General features: G+C 50.2%; 1 protein-coding gene across 3 annotated transcripts in view; it reads left to right on the top strand.

Moving 5' to 3' along the window:
• LOC148479130 (uncharacterized) overlaps positions 1-17,612 on the top strand; it is a 102,333-nt gene that overhangs the window by 68,146 nt on the left and 16,575 nt on the right. For all 3 annotated transcript variants that reach the window (XM_088454917.1, XM_088454916.1, XM_088454918.1), the window contains exon 10: positions 2,205-2,662. In XM_088454917.1, the coding sequence (XP_088311043.1) occupies positions 2,205-2,662 (458 nt within the window). The remainder of the gene's footprint in view (positions 1-2,204; positions 2,663-17,612) is intronic.

Raw genomic sequence — 17,612 nt, 5'->3', positions numbered from 1 at the left:
GAGTAATGTGGTATGTGACACCTGTATATCTGTGTGCTCCTGAGTCTGTATATGGAGACTGCGCTGAGTAATGTGATATGTGACACCTGTATATCTGTGTGCTCCTGAGTCTGTATATAGGAGACTGCGCTGAGTAATGTGATATGTGACACCTGTATATCTGTGTGCTCCTGAGTCTGTATATAGGAGACTGTGCTGAGTAATGTGATATGTGACACCTGTATATCTGTGTGCTCCTGAGTCTGTATATCGGAGACTGCGCTGAGTAATGTGATATGTGACACCTGTATATCTGTGTGCTCCTGAGTCTGTATATGGGAGACTGCGCTGAGTAATGTGGTATGTGACACCTGTATATCTGTGTGCTCCTGAGTCTGTATATAGGAGACTGCTCTGAGTAATGTGATATGTGACACCTGTATATCTGTGTGCTCCTGAGTCTGTATATAGGAGACTGCGGTGAGTAATGTGATATGTGACACCTGTATATCTGTGTCCTCCTGATTCTGTATATAGGAGACTGTGCTGAGTAATGTGATATGTGACACCTGTATATCTGTGTGCTCCTGAGTCTGTATATAGGAGACTGCGCTGAGTAATGTGATATGTGACACCTGTATATCTGTGTGCTCCTGAGTCTGTATATAGGAGACTGCGCTGAGTAATGTGATATGTGACACCTGTATATCTGTGTGCTCCTGAGTCTGTATATGGAGACTGCGCTGAGTAATGTGGTATGTGACACCTGTATATCTGTGTGCTCCTGAGTCTGTATATAGGAGACTGCGCTGAGTAATGTGATATGTGACACCTGTATATCTGTGTGCTCCTGAGTCTGTATATGGGAGACTGCGCTGAGTAATGGGATATGTGACACCTGTATATCTGTGTGCTCCTGAGTCTGTATATAGGAGACTGCGCTGAGTAATGGGAGATGTGACAGTAGGGCTGCCCACAAACGGCAGACGTTCCTTGCCACCCGCTGTTGTTTTGTTTGTGTGATTTGCTAATTTCTGTGCGGGTAATGTCGCAGCTCAGCGTCGCTGGTGCACTGTGAGCGGCGCTGCAAATAAGACACAAAATTAAATCAAAATACAAGGCGCTACGCCACCGGCAGAGTCTCCGTTGCACTAGGTGTGTATGGTGTGTGTGTGTGTATGGTGTGAGTGTGTGTGTATGATGTGTGTGTGTGTATGATGTGTGTGTGTGTGTGTGTGTATGGTGTGTGTGTGTGTGTGTATGGTGAGTGTATGGTGTGTGTGTGTGTGTGTGTGTGTATATGGTGTGTAGTGTGTGTGTGTGTATATGGTGTGTAGTGTGTGTGTGTGTATTATGGTGTGTTTGTGTATGGTGTGTGTGTATGGTGAGTGTATGGTGTGTGTGTATGGTGAGTGTATGGTGTGTGTGTAGTGTGTGTATGGTGTGTGTGTATTATGTGTGTGTATGGTGAGTGTATGGTGTGTGTATATGGTGTGTATGGTGTGTGTATTATGTGTGTGTATGGTGAGTGTATGGTGTGTGTGTATTATGTGTGTGTATGGTGAGTGTATGGTGTGTGTGTATTATGTGTGTGTGTAGTGTGTGTATGGTGTGTGTATGGTGTGTGTGTATTATGTGTGTGTATGGTGAGTGTATGGTGTGTGTGTATTATGTGTGTGTATGGTGTACAGACACCTAGTAAGTAGACACATCTGTATATAGAAAATTGATTCTGGATTCATTTTAGCAGAACCTGGCCAGGACAGTGAGTGTGAGCTCTGCAGTCAGCAGTTCTCTTACTCTTCGTTTCCATACTTGTTAGTTTTGGCTCCCTTGTCTCCCCCTGTGTATTGTATGTCCCTATTTTTCCCAGCTTTCTGGTGGGACAGAGCACTGTGGCAGCGGTAATAATAATTGAGGCTGTAATAAGTAACGTAGTCTGGGATCTGTGGTGGCTGAAGCTTCCCCTGTTGGTACAGAGGAGATTAGTACACGGCAGTTCCAACACTCTAAATTATAGGGACATTTTCAGCACAGGCCCGCAGCAGGTACATGTTTTCTGGAGTGTCCCATGTCACAACCTAATGAGTGCATACCATAGATTGGTCTGTGTGACTGAGCCACCTAGGATCCCGTGTGAGGACGGGCAATGGGGCATTGCTGGGAGGTGTGATTTATGCCCTTAGTACCCACCTATGACTGAGCTGTATTTGTTGTCCCACCAGAGAACGATTGGAAAGCAATCAATGGTGTCCAAACACAGCAGGGCGTGTGCCGAGAGCCTAACCGTGATGGGACTGCCGCTAACAAGGACCTCAGTGCTGGGTCGGGACGCCCCGCGCAGGAGCGCCTCTTTCCTTGTACCCAATGTGAGAAGAGTTTCCTGAGAAGCTCCGACCTGGTGAGACACCAGAGGAGTCACCTGGGAGAGCGGCCGTACGTGTGCAACCAGTGCGGCAAGTGCTTCAGGCGTAACACGTCGCTGCTCATCCATGAGCGAATCCACACCGGAGAGCGCCCGTACCAGTGCGCACAGTGTGGCAAGTCCTTCGTACAGCGACAGCACCTCACCACCCACCTGAAGACGCACACTGGGGAGAAGCCGTTTCCGTGCACGCTCTGCGGAAAGAGTTACCGCTGGAGGTCCGAGCTGGTCAAACACCAGAGGGTCCACAATGGGGAGGTATGTCTGGCCCGTCTCTCACGCCCCTCACGCGCCATGTACTTAGAGCAGCGACTGTATTCGGAGGAGACCCGCTGAGATGTCAGAGAGGCTTCATCAGGAAGAGTGTCCTGTATCTCTCCTATAAACCTCTCTGGTACAGATGGGTCCTCATACATGTAGCCTCCTAGCGCGTTAAACAGCCCTTCTAGTCGCGCCATGTCTTATTCGCACAGCGATGTGAATAGATAGCACCAGCAGCAGCTGAATAATATGATATACAGCATGTCTATGTTCTGTGTGTGACTGCCGGTGTTGCTATTGCTATATATTTCTTCTCCAGGGTCCATAGGCTCCACCGGGAGACCTTGGGGTATAGGTTGGATCTGGATCCCGGGCACCACGCAGTTAAAGCTTTTGCTCCCAGGATGCACTGGTCCATGCTCCCTTTCTCCCGCCCCCCAGTCAGTTTACGTTGGTGCCGGCCGGAGTCGGGTCACTGTTTGCGCAGGGGGATTGCTTAGGGGCCCCAAAGCTTATTACTTTATGATTTGGTAGTTTTATTCTCCAGCAGCAGACCGTCCATAGGACGTCTCACCCCGCCAGCGCCGCGACGCCAGTACCTATCTGGGGATATCGGCGGGAACCAGGGGTCTTTGCTAGCCAGGCCCTGCGGACTTCCCAGACTGCAGCCGTACGTACGGGGACAAGGTAAGGCGGATCATCGCTTGCGGTGACCCGCGTATTCGCATTCATTGCCTGCGGTCTCAGGGGACAGACTAGAGGCTCTGAGGTGGACACAGGCCCCCCCCATACCCTGCGCTTCCACTAGACCACCAGGGACTGGATCAGCGCGGGAAACCAGCGTCCCAGGGGTTAATATTCAGCCAGGGGAGTCGGCCTTCCTTGTTGTAGCAGCTCCTCCCCTTAGCTCAGCGCGCCTTTCCACTGCGGCCTGGCTTAGCTGAGCGGTATCCTCCTGTGACCACGCCCCCTCTGAGGTCTCCGGCGGCCATTTTCTCTGTTGGTTAATGGCAGATCTCTCAGGCCAGCGTGTGGTCCAGTCCCCCTATATACCTCTCCTTGGGTTGGGATATGCAGCACTATAGCCCCCCCCCCCCAGGGTATGCAGTCAGGAAGCCGGCGGACCTAATCCCGACAGCCGGCATACCGGCTGCTTTTATCTCGGTGAGGGTTAAATGACTGGCATCTAAATCTAGACACCTGTCATTTTACCGACGCCGGGAGACCGGCGCCCGGCATCCCGACCGAAGGGACGCCGGACGCCAAGTGTGGATAGCTGCGGGGCGAATGTTAGGTCTAGGGTACCCGGGAGGGACTTAGGGTTAGGTACCCCCCGGGAGGTTAGGTTTAGGCTAGGGGAAGGAGGGGTTAGGGTTAGGCACCCCCCGGGAGGGACTTAGGTTTAGTAACCCTCCTGTGAGGGTTATGGTTAGGCTAGGGGACGGGAGGGTTAGGTTTAGGTGGCGGGGAAGGGGGGGTTAGGTTTAGGCACTTAGAGGGGGGATTAGGGTTAGGCACTGGGGGGAAGGTTAGGGTTAGGCACCCCTAAGGGAGTGTTAGGGTTAGGGGAGGGAATTAGGTTAGTCTATACTTACCTTAGGGACAATCAGGATTTTCACCCATGTCGGGCAGCCTTTCGGCGGTAAATAATACTGATTCCCTGCCCAGACACTGAATCTGGGCAGGTGACTGTAGTGCCACGTTGCAGTATACTTTCTGCATTGTATGTGACTTATGCTACCGCTGCCTGTCTGTGTCTTTGTTTCCTAACGGTCAGCATATATCTATACCTCTAATTCTGCCTAATACAGGTAGTGTTCCCGCTAGGCTGTTTTGGGCGCAGCGCCCTGCCCTCCTTTTGGAGGGCAAAAAGCACCCTGCCCTCACAGCCTGCAGGTGCCATCTTAACCAGCGGGTCGCAGTGTCTCGCGGGTGGGGAAATGTGCATAAGCCCGGCATCTATTCTCCCTGTCGGCAGCGCTTGGGGGCTGCCCGGCGTGTCCGTAAGTGCCGGGCACGCCCTCAAGAGTGACGAAATGGCCACGCCCCTTTTCGGGCGCGTATGGAAGTGCCCTCTCTAGCTCCGGCACCCTGCCTGCCTCCGGAGCTAGAGTGAACACTATACAGGTGTAGTTAAGGTGGGTCTTTTTACCTCACATATGCAAAAGATAATATTTGTGAGGTCTGACACATACTGTTGTGTGCTGCACTGTGCCATATTTAGGCAAAGGGCTCCTGCAGCTTACCATAGTGTCACAGGACCAGTGTTTCGCATACTTAGACGGTGGCCTCCTGCAGCTTATCCAAGCATCAGTCAGGACCAGTGATCTTTCTCAGACTATTACCTTAGCATACAGGTGTATTCGGGGGTTTTCCTGTACCTCACATTTCTAGAACTAAGTATTTGTGAGGTTTTGTCACATTCATTCGTTGCACTGTGCCATATTTGGACTGCGTGCTCCTGCAGCTTAGCCAGGCATAAGACAGGACCAGTATATTGCCTCCTACTAGTATCCTACATACACGGTTGCCATATTGTGTGCCATTTACTCTGCAGCTATGTCTAGCAAAGGCAGGATCATTAACACGCATACTGCTATCAGGCAAATTATGGGCTGCAGGCTTAAGTGAGGAGGATTTGGGGTTGTCACATCAGGTTCAGACGATACAGGTACCTCCTGTACCCCCACCATGGGTAGACGTACTCTCTAACTAATCCCTTTTAAACCATGTTGCAAGGTGGGAAACCTCTACCCAGTAAATCCTTTTACTTTTTCCGGTGTTATCGTCACAGTCCACGCACAGATGCTGATCTCTCTAACCCTGACTCCCCTCTGGAGTCGGTCATAAATTAATATTCCTGCCTTGGTGCAAGCTGTCAGATCCATCTTTTCTACTTCAGGGTCCATAGGGGGTCCACAGGGTTGACCTTGGGGATATAGCTGGATCAGGATCCATGGGCACCACACAGTTAAGCTTTTAGCTCGCAGGATGCACTTGGGTCCTCCTCTATACCCCGCCCCCGAGCCACAGGCACCTCAGTGTAAGTTGGTGCCCGGCCGGAATCAGTCACCGTGCAGGGGGGGCTGCAGGAGCAGCCCCCAGAAGCTTTTTTAGTTTAACATAGATTTTGTTTATTTAATCTTTCTTTTTACTACAGACGGCAGCGAAGGGCTGTCTATTCAGACGCCCACGCTGCCGCTCTGATCCCCGACTGGCGCCGCGACGCCAGTACTGATCTGGGGATCGCGGCGGGAGGACAGAGTCCGTGCTAGCCGGACTCTGTCTACCTCCCAGGACTTCTGTCGGAGTCGCTGGGGATTCAGGTAAGCCACGCGTCGCTGGCTAGCGGCGGCGCGCGGATTGTCTTAAAATGCAGTCCTTTAGCCTCCGGTCCTGGGGACAGACCGGAGGCTGCTGGCAGTGGCGGCGGGCCCCCCATAACCCGTGGGACCACTAGACCACCAGGGTTAACAGGCAAGCGGGAAGCCAGCATCCCTGGGGTCATGGCCAGCCAGGGGAGGAAGCCTTCCCTGTTCAGCGGCTCCTCCCCTCAGCTCAGCGCGCCTTTCAGCACGCAGTCTGGCGTCGCTGAGCTGCAGACTCTTCGGCCACTCCTCCTCTGAGGTCTCTGGGGGCCATTTTCTATGTGGCAGCGCAGATCTCAGGGAGCACGCGGACCGGTCCCCCTGTGTACCTCTCCCCCGATTTAAGGACAGCGTACACAGCACTATAGCCCTCCCAGACACTGAATCTGGGAGGTTGATTGTAGTGTAAAGGTGCAGTGAGTATATCTTCCTGCATGGTATGTGACTTTTGCTAGTGCTGCCTGTCTGTGCTTATTTTCCGCTTACTGTCAGCTTATACCTATCCCTTTACTTCTCCTACAAGCCCTACAGGTGTGTGGGGGAGGGGTGTTTCTACTGACCTCACTTATATAGATCACGTATTTGTGAGGTCCATCACATACAGTTGTGTGCTACACAGTGCCATATTGTGGGCTGTTGTTCAGCACACCGGTGAGTGCGTTTTCTTCTGCCCTGTTGCCAGATATATTCTGTCATGTCAGACGGGGAGGTTGAGCGCTCAGTGGCTCCGGTGTTGGCCTCCTGCGGACGCTGTTGTGCAGGAGTGGATAGGGAGGATTTGTCACAGGATGGCCTGTGTAGTCGATGCCAGGTGGCTCCTGGCCCATCCAGACCTTCTTTGACGCAGGAACCACCGTGGGCGATGTTTTCTCAAGTGCTGGTGTCTATTGCGGACCGTCTGTCGGTCCCGACTGCTCTCCCTACTAGGGCGTTACCCCAGCCGACCATCCCTCATTCCCCGGGTGTCCCGCAGTTATTGCGGAGTCCTCCTGGGTCTCAGTCAGTGGGTCCCTATGCGGGGTTGCCTATGTATATACAGGCTTCCCCTGTGCCGCAGCAGCCTGTGGTACCTTTTCAGGCCCCTATGGCGACTCCTCCACCCTGGGTGGATGTGCTCTCCAACTCCGTGCAAAATTTGGCGGCCGCTTCCTCGGCTTTTCAGTCAATGTTGCAGACTGACATGCCTTCTAGGATTTCAAAACGCCCACTCATGACACGGGCTGCTCAGGTGTCGGACTCAGAGGGTTCCTCAGATGATGGGGAGGTCCCTGATGACACTGACTCGGACGCCTCGGTCCAGGAAATGGATACCAAGTCGTCCATTAATGTGCGAGCACTAGTTAGGGCGGTTCGAGCTATTCTTCTTATAGAGGATGAGGCACCGGTTCCTAAGTCGAAGTTTCCTAGTTTCAAAAAAACTAAGGTGGCTTCTGCGGTGTTTCCCTTGTCGGATCAGTTGACGGATCATATGGCGGTAGCTTGGCAGGCGCCCAGTAAGAGATTCCTTCCTCAGAAGCGGTTGGCTTCTAATTATCCCTTCCCTGAGGCACATTGTAAAAAATGGGAAACTCCACCGGCGGTGGATTCCCATGTCACCCGTTTAACTCGGGGCGCTACCTTACCATTACCGTCGATATCCTCGCTGAAGGATCCCACGAACAGGGAGTTGAGGTCAATAGACTTGCTTAAAGTCTATTTACTCCCTCTCCGGGGCGGTGGCCCGAGTGGCCAAGGCCATTGAGGGGTGGGCCAATGCATTGGAAGATACCTTCCCGTACGACACTCCGGATGTCCAGCGGGCGTTGTTGGGACAAATGAGGGACGCTGCTTCTTACATTGGAGAAGCTTCTTTAGATGCTAGTCTGCTGACCTCGCGGGTATCGGCTGCAGCGGTGTCTGCCCGCCGATCCTTATGGTTGCAGTCCTGGAGAGCGGACTCTGATTCAAAGAAAGGTCTGGAGGCCTTACCTTTCAATGGGGAATTACTATTTGGTCCGGACTTGGACAAAATAGTGGATACCCTGGCTAAATCCAAGTCGGCCTTCCTCCCTTCGGCGGCACTGCCTGCTAAGGTTCGGAGTTCGGCTTTTCGTTCCTTTCGGGTTCAGGGTAAGGCGAAAGGTCAGTCCTTCCCGAGACAGTCTGCGAGTAAGACTGCCTCTAAACCCAAGAAGCAAGCCTGGAGTGCTCGGCGCCCTTCTTCCAAGCAGGAAGATAAACCTGCGGCCTGATGGGACGGGCCTCCCTCTGGAAATCTTTGGCTTGGTGGCTTCAGACAGCTCATCTCGTCGAGGGGTGCCCCTTTTGGATCCCGGACTGGGTCCTGCTCACGACCGATGCCAGTCTCCGGGGTTGGGGGGCAGTGACCGGCTCATTGTCTCTCCAGGGTCGTTGGTCTGCGGAAGAAGCACTTCTTCCCATCAACATCCTGGAACTGCGGGCAGTATACAGGGCCCTGCAGTCGTCCGGCCCCGCTCTTCAAGGAAGGGCGGTACAGGTGCAGTCCGACAACGCCACCACGGTGGCGTATATCAACCACCAAGGCGGAACTCGCAGTCGGGCAGCGATGTCGGAGGTGTCTCGCATCCTGACGTGGGCGGAGGGTCACATTCCAGCGATCTCGGCGGTCTTCATCCCCGGAGTCCTCAATTGGGAAGCGGACTTCCTCAGCCGTCACGACGTGCATCCCGGGGAATGGTCGCTTCACCCAGAGGTGTTTCAGCTACTCGTGGACAGATGGGGACTGCCGGAGCTGGATTTGATGGCCTCCCGTCACAATCACAAGTTGCCCGTTTACGGGTCAAGGACAAGAGACGCAGGCGCAAGTCTGGTGGACGCGCTGTCGGTGAAATGGTCTTTTCACCTGGCGTATCTGTTTCCTCCGATATCCCTACTTCCTCGGGTTCTGCGGAAATTCAAGCAGGACGGCTGCACGCTTGTGCTGGTGGTTCCGGCGTGGCCCAGACGGCCTTGGTACTCCGATCTCAGGAGCCTCTCCATCGACTCGCCGTACCTTCTTCCTCAGCGTCGGGACCTGTTGTCTCAGGGGCCCTGCCTTTACCCGGATCTGGGTCGGCTGTCTTTGACGGCGTGGCTCTTGAGACAGCCGTCTTGAGGTCTCGGGGCTTCTCCAGTTCGGTTATTGGTACCATGCTCAGGGCACGCAAGCCTGCTTCAGCACGGATTTATCACGGAGTGTGGCACACTTACTTTCAGTGGTGTGAGTCTAGACATTATGATCCTCAGGTGTTCCGAGTTTCTAGGATCTTGGAATTTCTTCAGTCAGGATTGGACCTCGGCTTGCGCCTTGCATCTCTGAAGGTTCATGTGTCCGCCTTGTCCGTGTGGTTTCAACGGCGGATTGCAATACTGCCAGACGTTCACACCTTTTCCCAAGGTGTTCTCAGGATCCAGCCTCCCTTTGTGCCTCCTGTGGCTCCTTGGGACTTGGCAGTGGTGCTACGGGTCCTGCAGGGTCCTCCGTTTGAGCCTCTTGAGTCGGTGGAGCTCTAGTGGCTGACATTTAAGACGGTTTTTCTCCTGGCAATTGCTTCAGCTAGGAGGGTGTCTGAATTGGGGGCGCTTTCCTGTCGCCCTCCTTTCCTGATTTTTCACCGGGACAGAGCGGTGCTCCGCACTCGTCCTGAGTTTTTGCCCAAAGTGGTCTCGAAGTTCCACATTAATCAGGAACTTGTTGTGCCAGCTTTTCAGTCCCCTGATCTTTCAGCTGGTGAGACTTCCTTAGATGTGGTCCGGGCGCTTAGAATTTATGTAGACCGGACGGCTTCGGTTAGGAAGTCTGATTCCTTGTTTATCCTCTTTGGTTTTCACAAGAGGGGTTGGCCTGCCAACAAACAAACGTTAGCCCGTTGGCTTCGTTCCGTTATTTGTGAGTCTTATGCACAGGAGGGTTTACCTGTGCCAGCCTCTGTTAAGGCTCATTCCACTCGTTCTGTGGGTCCCTCTTGGGCTGCTAGATGTGGCGCTTCTACTGTTCAGCTGTGTAAGGCGGCCACTTGGTCTTCAATTCAAACGTTTTTGAGGTTCTATGCGTTTGACACCTTCGCCTCTCAGGATGCATCCTTTGGGCGCCGGGTGCTCCTTTCAGCACAGGAGCGTCCCCGCCCTTAGTTGAACTGCTTTGGGACATCCCCAAGGTCAACCCTGTGGACCCCCTATGGACCCTGAAGTAGAAAACAAGAGATATGGTAAGAACTTACCTTTGTTATCTCTGTTTCTATGAAGTCCATAGGGTCCACAGGGCGCCCGCCCTGACGCACCTGGCTTCAAATGGGCTGTGTGGCTGGTCACCGGTTTTCCGTCTCCCATTTCTGTGAGTATGGTTTCTTGTGTGTTCCAGTCTTCCTTCTCTCTGTTCCATATTCTCCTCCGGCCTAGGCTGCTTACCAACTGAGGTGCCTGTGGCTCGGGGGCGGGGTATAGAGGAGGACCCAAGTGCATCCTGGGAGCTAAAAGCTTAACTGTGTGGTGCCCATGGATCCTGATCCAGCTATATCCCCAAGGTCAACCCTGTGGACCCTATGGACTTCGTAGAAACAGAGATAACAAAGGTAAGTTCTTACCATATCTCTTGTTATTAATAGAAGATGATAAGCCAACCCCTAATTCCAAGCACCCTCTGTTTAAATGACAGAAAGTAGCTTCAGCAGAATTCCCTCTATCGGATCATCAGGCTGAACTCATGGCTGTAGCCTGGCAATCGCCTGGTAAGAGGTTTCATACTGACCTCATGTTACTCTTTTCCTGTGGCTCATTATGCAAAATGGGAAACGCCCCCCTGCGGTGAATTTGCATGTTACCTCCCGACACAATCACAAACTGCCAGTGTACGGGTCCAGAACATGAGATGCCGAGGCAACCTTGGTAGACGCAATATCAGTGAAGTGGACCTTCCAGTTTGTGTACCTGTTCCCTTAAGTCCCCCTTCTTCCTAGAGTTCTTTGGAAGTTCAAACAAGACGGAGGCACTGTCCTGCTGGTGGCTCCAGCTTGGCCCAGACGTCATTGGTACTCAGATCTTCTGAGTCTCTCCATCGACACTCCGTTCCTGCTGTCTCAACGTCCGGACCTGTTGTCTCAGGGCCTTTGCCTTTACCCGGACCTGGGTTGTCTGTCTTTAACGGCATGGCTCTTGAGACATCCCTCCTGAGGTCAAAACGATTCTCCAGCTCTGTAGTCCACACTATGGTCAGATTGCGTAAGCCAGTCTCTGCTCTGATCTACCACAGAGTGTGGCATACATATTTCCAATGGCGGCGTACCAAAAGCTACGATCCTCAAGTGTTTAGGATTTCAAGAGTCCTGGCCTTCCTTCAAGCTGGATTGGACTTTGGATTTCGCCTTGCTTCTCCGAAAATGCATGTCTCTGCTCTATCCATTTGGTTCCAGCGTAGACTTGCTCCACTACCAGATGTCCACACCTTCCTCCAGGGTGTCCTTCAGATTCAACCTCCCTTTGTCCCTCCAGTTGCTCCGTGGGATTTGTCAGTAGTTCTTCGTGCCTTCCAGGGTCCTCCATGTGAACCTCTGGATTCTGTACAACTCAAATGGTTCACAGCGAAGACTCTTTTTCTTCTGGCTATTGCATCTGCCAGGACGGTGTCAGAATTGGGGGTGCTCACCTGTCATCCCCCTTTTCTGATATTTCACCAGGACAGGGCTGTGCTTCGCACTCGCTATGAGTTTCTACCTAAGGTGGTTTCTGATTTCCATATAAACAGGAAATTATAGTATCGACCTTTCGGTCACCAGACTTCTCGGCTAGTGAGGCCTCATTGGATGTGGTCCATGCTCTCAGGATTTCTGTGCACCGTACTAGTTCTCTTCAGAGATCAGACTCCTTGTTGGTGATCTATGTATTTCACAAAAAGGGATGGCCAGCCAATAAACAAACCTTGGCCAGATGGCTTCATATGGCTATCTCAGAGGCTTACACACAGGCAGACCTGCCTGTTCCGGCTTATGGTACTGCTCATTCTACTCGGTCTGTGGGCCCCTCGTGGACGGCTCGCTGTGGCGCCTCGGCTGTTCAGCTGTGTAAGGCGGCCACGTGGTCTTCCATTTGGACCTTTCTGAGGTTCTATGCATTTGATACCTTATCCTCTCAGGATGCTTCCTTTGAGCGCCGGTTTCTCCTCTCTACGCAGGAGTGTCCCTACCCTTAAAATGACTGCTTTGGGACATCCCCAAGGTCTCCCTGTGGAGCCTATGGACCCTGAAGAAGAAAATCAGAGTTATGGTAAGAACTTACCATTGTTAGCTCTTTCTTTGAACTTCGTAGGGTCCACATCTGTCTTCATATGGGCTATCTATCTGGTAACCGGTTTCCCATCTCCTTCTTTGTGACTGTATGATTCTTGTGTGTATCAGTCTTTCTTCTCTCTTATCCTCTCAGGCCTTTGGCTACTTACCAACTGAGGTGCCTCTGGCTCGGGGGCGGAGTATGGAAAGGATGGACCAGTGCATCCTGGGAGCAAAAGCTTTAACTACGTGGTGCCTGGGATCCAGATCCAACCTACACCCCAAGGTCTCCCTGTGGACCCTATGGACTTCGAAGAAAGAGAGTTAACAAAGAAAGTTCTTACCATAACTCTCAATTTTTTCTTCTTTAAACAGATTAAACGGCTGTGTGCAAACCTGACCAATCGGTACAGCAGATGCAGGATCCCCTAGTTATGGAGGCTGCGTATATGACGCCTCACTTCAGTTTCCCTGAGGCCTATTTGCTATAATATGGATAATGTTTAATTCGCACTTGGGAGTTGCACTCTCCAAAGTCTTAAAAAAAAAAAAAAAAAAACGTTAAAAGCATCTGGGGGTTTAGCTAGCACGGTCATTCTGACACAATATGTAATGGTGGATTATCGAGGTGTCCACGTGCTCCTATCCTCAAATGGCGCCATGGACTCTGAGACTTAGCTACGCCAAAACAGCAATTCTAAGTACATTATAATCGAAAAATACTATCCAAAAGTAAAGGCGAAAATGAGACCTATTGGGGGCACAGTTCCACGGAAACGGTAACAAAATGGAACTATACAATTCATATAACTAAAGTGAATATTTAGGGCCTGATTCAGAGGTGCTCGCTATTTGCGAGCACACGCTCTGAATCAGGGCAGATTTTTTTTAAAAACTCTGCCTCCAGGCCGCTCGCATAGCTGTGGGTGACCGCCCACAGCTTTTGCGAGTGGCCTGGCGATGGTCGCGATTATCGCGACCATCGGGCTTGTGACGAGACCCTTGTGGTAGGGTCTCTGTTCCCGCAAGCCCGAGTGAACTTCCTGCTCTAATAGAGCAGGAAGCTCACTACTGACATCACTCGTGAACGCCTCCGTTTGTCCAGCCACCCCCCCTCCCCGCCTACAAAATGGGGCGAGCTGTCGATAAAGCCGCCCCGTTTTGTAGTGAACCCCGGAACATGTGATTTCTCACTCGCTATGGGGCTTGCGCGCGCCGCACATGCGCACTGGTTGACCATCAACCCACTTGCGAGAGCTAGGCGCTCGCGAGCGGGTCTGAATCAGGCCCTTAGCCTTTATTAGGTATTCCTTGAAAAACCTCATCTAAAAGGCGATCATTCAACAATAAGTTAAAACATTTTTACTCCAGTTTTGCCGAGGGTTATGTCCCAGTATTTGTCATATATTTAGGTGACAAATATGTGTCAAATAGAAATTTAAACCAATCTGGCAATGTATACCAATAGATAATGCTAATATCAAACCCTCATTATACGAATAATTGTCATAGATAGTTGATACACTTGTAACTGAGAAGATAAGTTTGATAGCTGCAGTCGTGAGTATAATACTGTACATATGTCCCACAACTGAGAGAATCTAACAGCAATACGCGAAAATATAACTGATAAGCTGATTAACTACCGTACACGACTGTGTATGTAATAGTGATTACGCAAGCAGTTTAACTGCGATACTATGCTAATTAATTATGATCACTGTGCCGCCACAGCACCACATAAGGACGCCCACCTTACCTTACTCACATCCGTAATGTTTAGCAAGACTGCGGAACCATCAGTAACATGGAGTACCATCACATCCTCACACACACTTACACAGGCTCTGACCTTACTCGGGAATTACTAACCTCATCACACACAGTGATTACACAAGACTGAGATACCATCAGTAACATGGAGTACCATCACATCCTCACACACACTTACACAGTCTCTGACCTTACTCAGGAATTACTAACCTCATCACACACCGTGATTACACAAGACTGAGACACCATCAGTAACATGGAGTACCATCACAGCCTCACACACACTTACACAGGCTCTGACCTTACTCAGGAATTACTAACCTCATCACACACAGTGATTACACAAGACTGAGATACCATCAGTAACATGGAGTACCATCACAGCCTCACACACACTAACACAGGCTCTGTCCTTACTCAGGAATTACTAACCTCATAACACACAGTGATTACACAAGACTGAGAAACCATCAGTAACATGGAGTACCATCACAGCCTCACACACACTTACACAGGCTCTGACCTTACTCAGGAATTACTAACCTCATCACACACAGTGATTACACAAGACTGAGAATCCATCAGTAACATGGAGTACCATCACATCCTCACACACTTACACAGGCTCTGACCTTACTCAGGAATTACTAACCTCATCACACACAGTGATTACACAAGACTGAGATACCATCAGTAACATGGAGTACTATCACATCCTCACACACACTTACACAGGCTCTGACCTTACTCAGGAATTACTAACCTCATCACACACAGTGATTGCACAAGACTGAGAGACCATCAGTAACATGGAGTACCATCACATCCTCACACACACTTACACAGGCTCTGACCTTACTCTGGAATCACTAACCTCATCACACACAGTGATTGCACAAGACTGAGAGACCATCAGTAACATGGAGTACCATCACATCCTCACACACACTTACACAGGCTCTGACCTTACTCAGGAATTACTAACCTCATCACACACAGTGATTACACAAGACTGAGAGACCATCAGTAACATGGAGTACCATCACAGCCTCACACACTTACACAAGCTCTGACCTTACTCAGGAATTACTAACCTCATCATACACAGTGATTACACAAGACTGAGAGACCATCAGTAACAAGGAGTACCATCACAGCCTCACACACACTTACACAGGCTCTGACCTTACTCAGAAATTACTAAACTCATCACACACAGTGATTACACAAGACTGAGAGACCATCAGTAACATGGAGTACCATCACAGCCTCACACACTTACACAGGCTCTGACCTTACTCAGGAATTACTAACCTCATCGCACACAGTGATTACACAAGACTGAGAGACCATCAGTAACATGGAGTACCATCACAGCCTCACACACTTACACAGGCTCTGACCTTACTCAGGAATTACTAACCTCATCACACACAGTGATTACACAAGACTGAGAATCCATCAGTAACATGGATTACCATCACATCCTCACACACACTTACACAGGCTCTGACCTTACTCAGGAATTACTAACCTCATCATACACAGTGATTACACAAGACTGAGATACCATCAGTAACATGGAGTACCATCACATCCTCGCACACACTTACACAGGCTCTGACCTTACTCAGGAATTACTAACCTCATCACACACAGTGATTACACAAGACTGAGATACCATCAGTAACATGGAGTACCATCACAGCCTCACACACACATATACAGGCTCTGATCTTACTCAGGAATTACTAACCTCATCACACACAGTGATTGCACAAGACTGAGAGACCATCAGTAACATGGAGTACCATCACAGCCTCACACACACTTACACAGGCTCTGACCTCAGGAATTACTAACCTCATCACACGCAGTGACTACACAAGACTGAGACACCATCAGTAACATGGAGTACCATCACATCCTCACACACACTTACACAGGCTCTGACCTTACTCAGGAATTACTAACCTCATCACACACAGTGATTACACAAGACTGAGAAACCATCAGTAACATGGAGTACCATCACAGCCTCACACACACTTACACAGGCTCTGACCTTACTCAGGAATTACTAACCTCATCACACGCAGTGACTACACAAGACTGAGAGACCATCAGTAACATGGAGTACCATCACAGCCTCACACACTTACACAGGCTCTGACCTTACTCAGGAATTACTAACCTCATCATACACAGTTATTACACAAGACTGAGCGACCATCAGTAACATGGAGTACCATCACATCCTCACACACACTTACACAGGCTCTGACCTTACTCAGGAATTACTAACCTCATCACACACAGTGATTACACAAGACTGAGACACCATCAGTAACATTGAGTACCATCACATCCTCACACACACTTACACAGGCTCTGACCTTACTCAGGAATTACTAACCTCATCACACGCAGTGACTACACAAGACTGAGAGACCATCAGTAACATGGAGTACCATCACATCCTCACACAGCTCTGACCTTACTCAGGAATTACTAACCTCATCACACACAGTGATTACACAAGACTGAGATACCATCAGTAACATGGAGTACCATCACATCCTCACACACACTTACACAGGCTCTGACCTTACTCAGGAATTACTAACCTCATCACACGCAGTGACTACACAAGACTGAGATACCATCAGTAACATGGAGTACCATCACAGCCTCACACACACTTACACAGGCTCTGACCTTACTCAGGAATTACTAACCTCATCATACACAGTGATTACACAAGACTGAGCGACCATCAGTAACATGGAGTACCATCACATCCTCACACACACTTACACAGGCTCTGACCTTACTCAGGAATTACTAACCTCATCACACACAGTGATTACACAAGACTGAGAGACCATCAGTAACATGGAGTACCATCACAGCCTCACACACTTACACAGGCTCTGACCTTACTCAGGAATTACTAACCTCATCATACACAGTGATTACACAAGACTGAGAGACCATCAGTAACATGGAGTACCATCACATCCTCACACACACTTACACAGGCTCTGACCTTACTCAGGAATTACTAACCTCATCACACACAGTGATTACACAAGACTGAGATACCATCAGTAACATGGAGTACCATCACAGCCTCACACACACTTACACAGGCTCTGACCTTACTCAGGAATTACTAACCTCATCACACACAGTGACTACACAAGACTGAGATACCATCAGTAACATGGAGTACCATCACAGCCTCACACACACACAGGCTCTGACCTTACTCAGGAATTACTAACCTCATCACACACAGTGACTACACAAGACTGAGACACCATCAGTAACATGGAGTACCATCACATCCTCACACACACTTACACAGGCTCTGACCTTACTCAGGAATTACTAACCTCATCATACGCAGTGATTACACAAGACTGAGAAACCATCAGTAACATGGAGTTACCATCACAGCCTCACACACACTTACACAGGCTCTGACCTTACTCAGGAATTACTAACCCCATCACACACAGTGATTACACAAGACTGAGATAC

The sequence above is a fragment of the Taudactylus pleione genome, unplaced genomic scaffold, assembly GCF_031769625.1.
Source record: "Taudactylus pleione unplaced genomic scaffold, aTauple2 ptg000635l, whole genome shotgun sequence".
Lineage (NCBI taxonomy): Eukaryota > Metazoa > Chordata > Amphibia > Anura > Myobatrachidae > Taudactylus > Taudactylus pleione.
The sequence above is the reverse complement of the archived record's forward strand: the minus strand, read 5'-3'. Positions and strand labels throughout refer to the sequence as shown.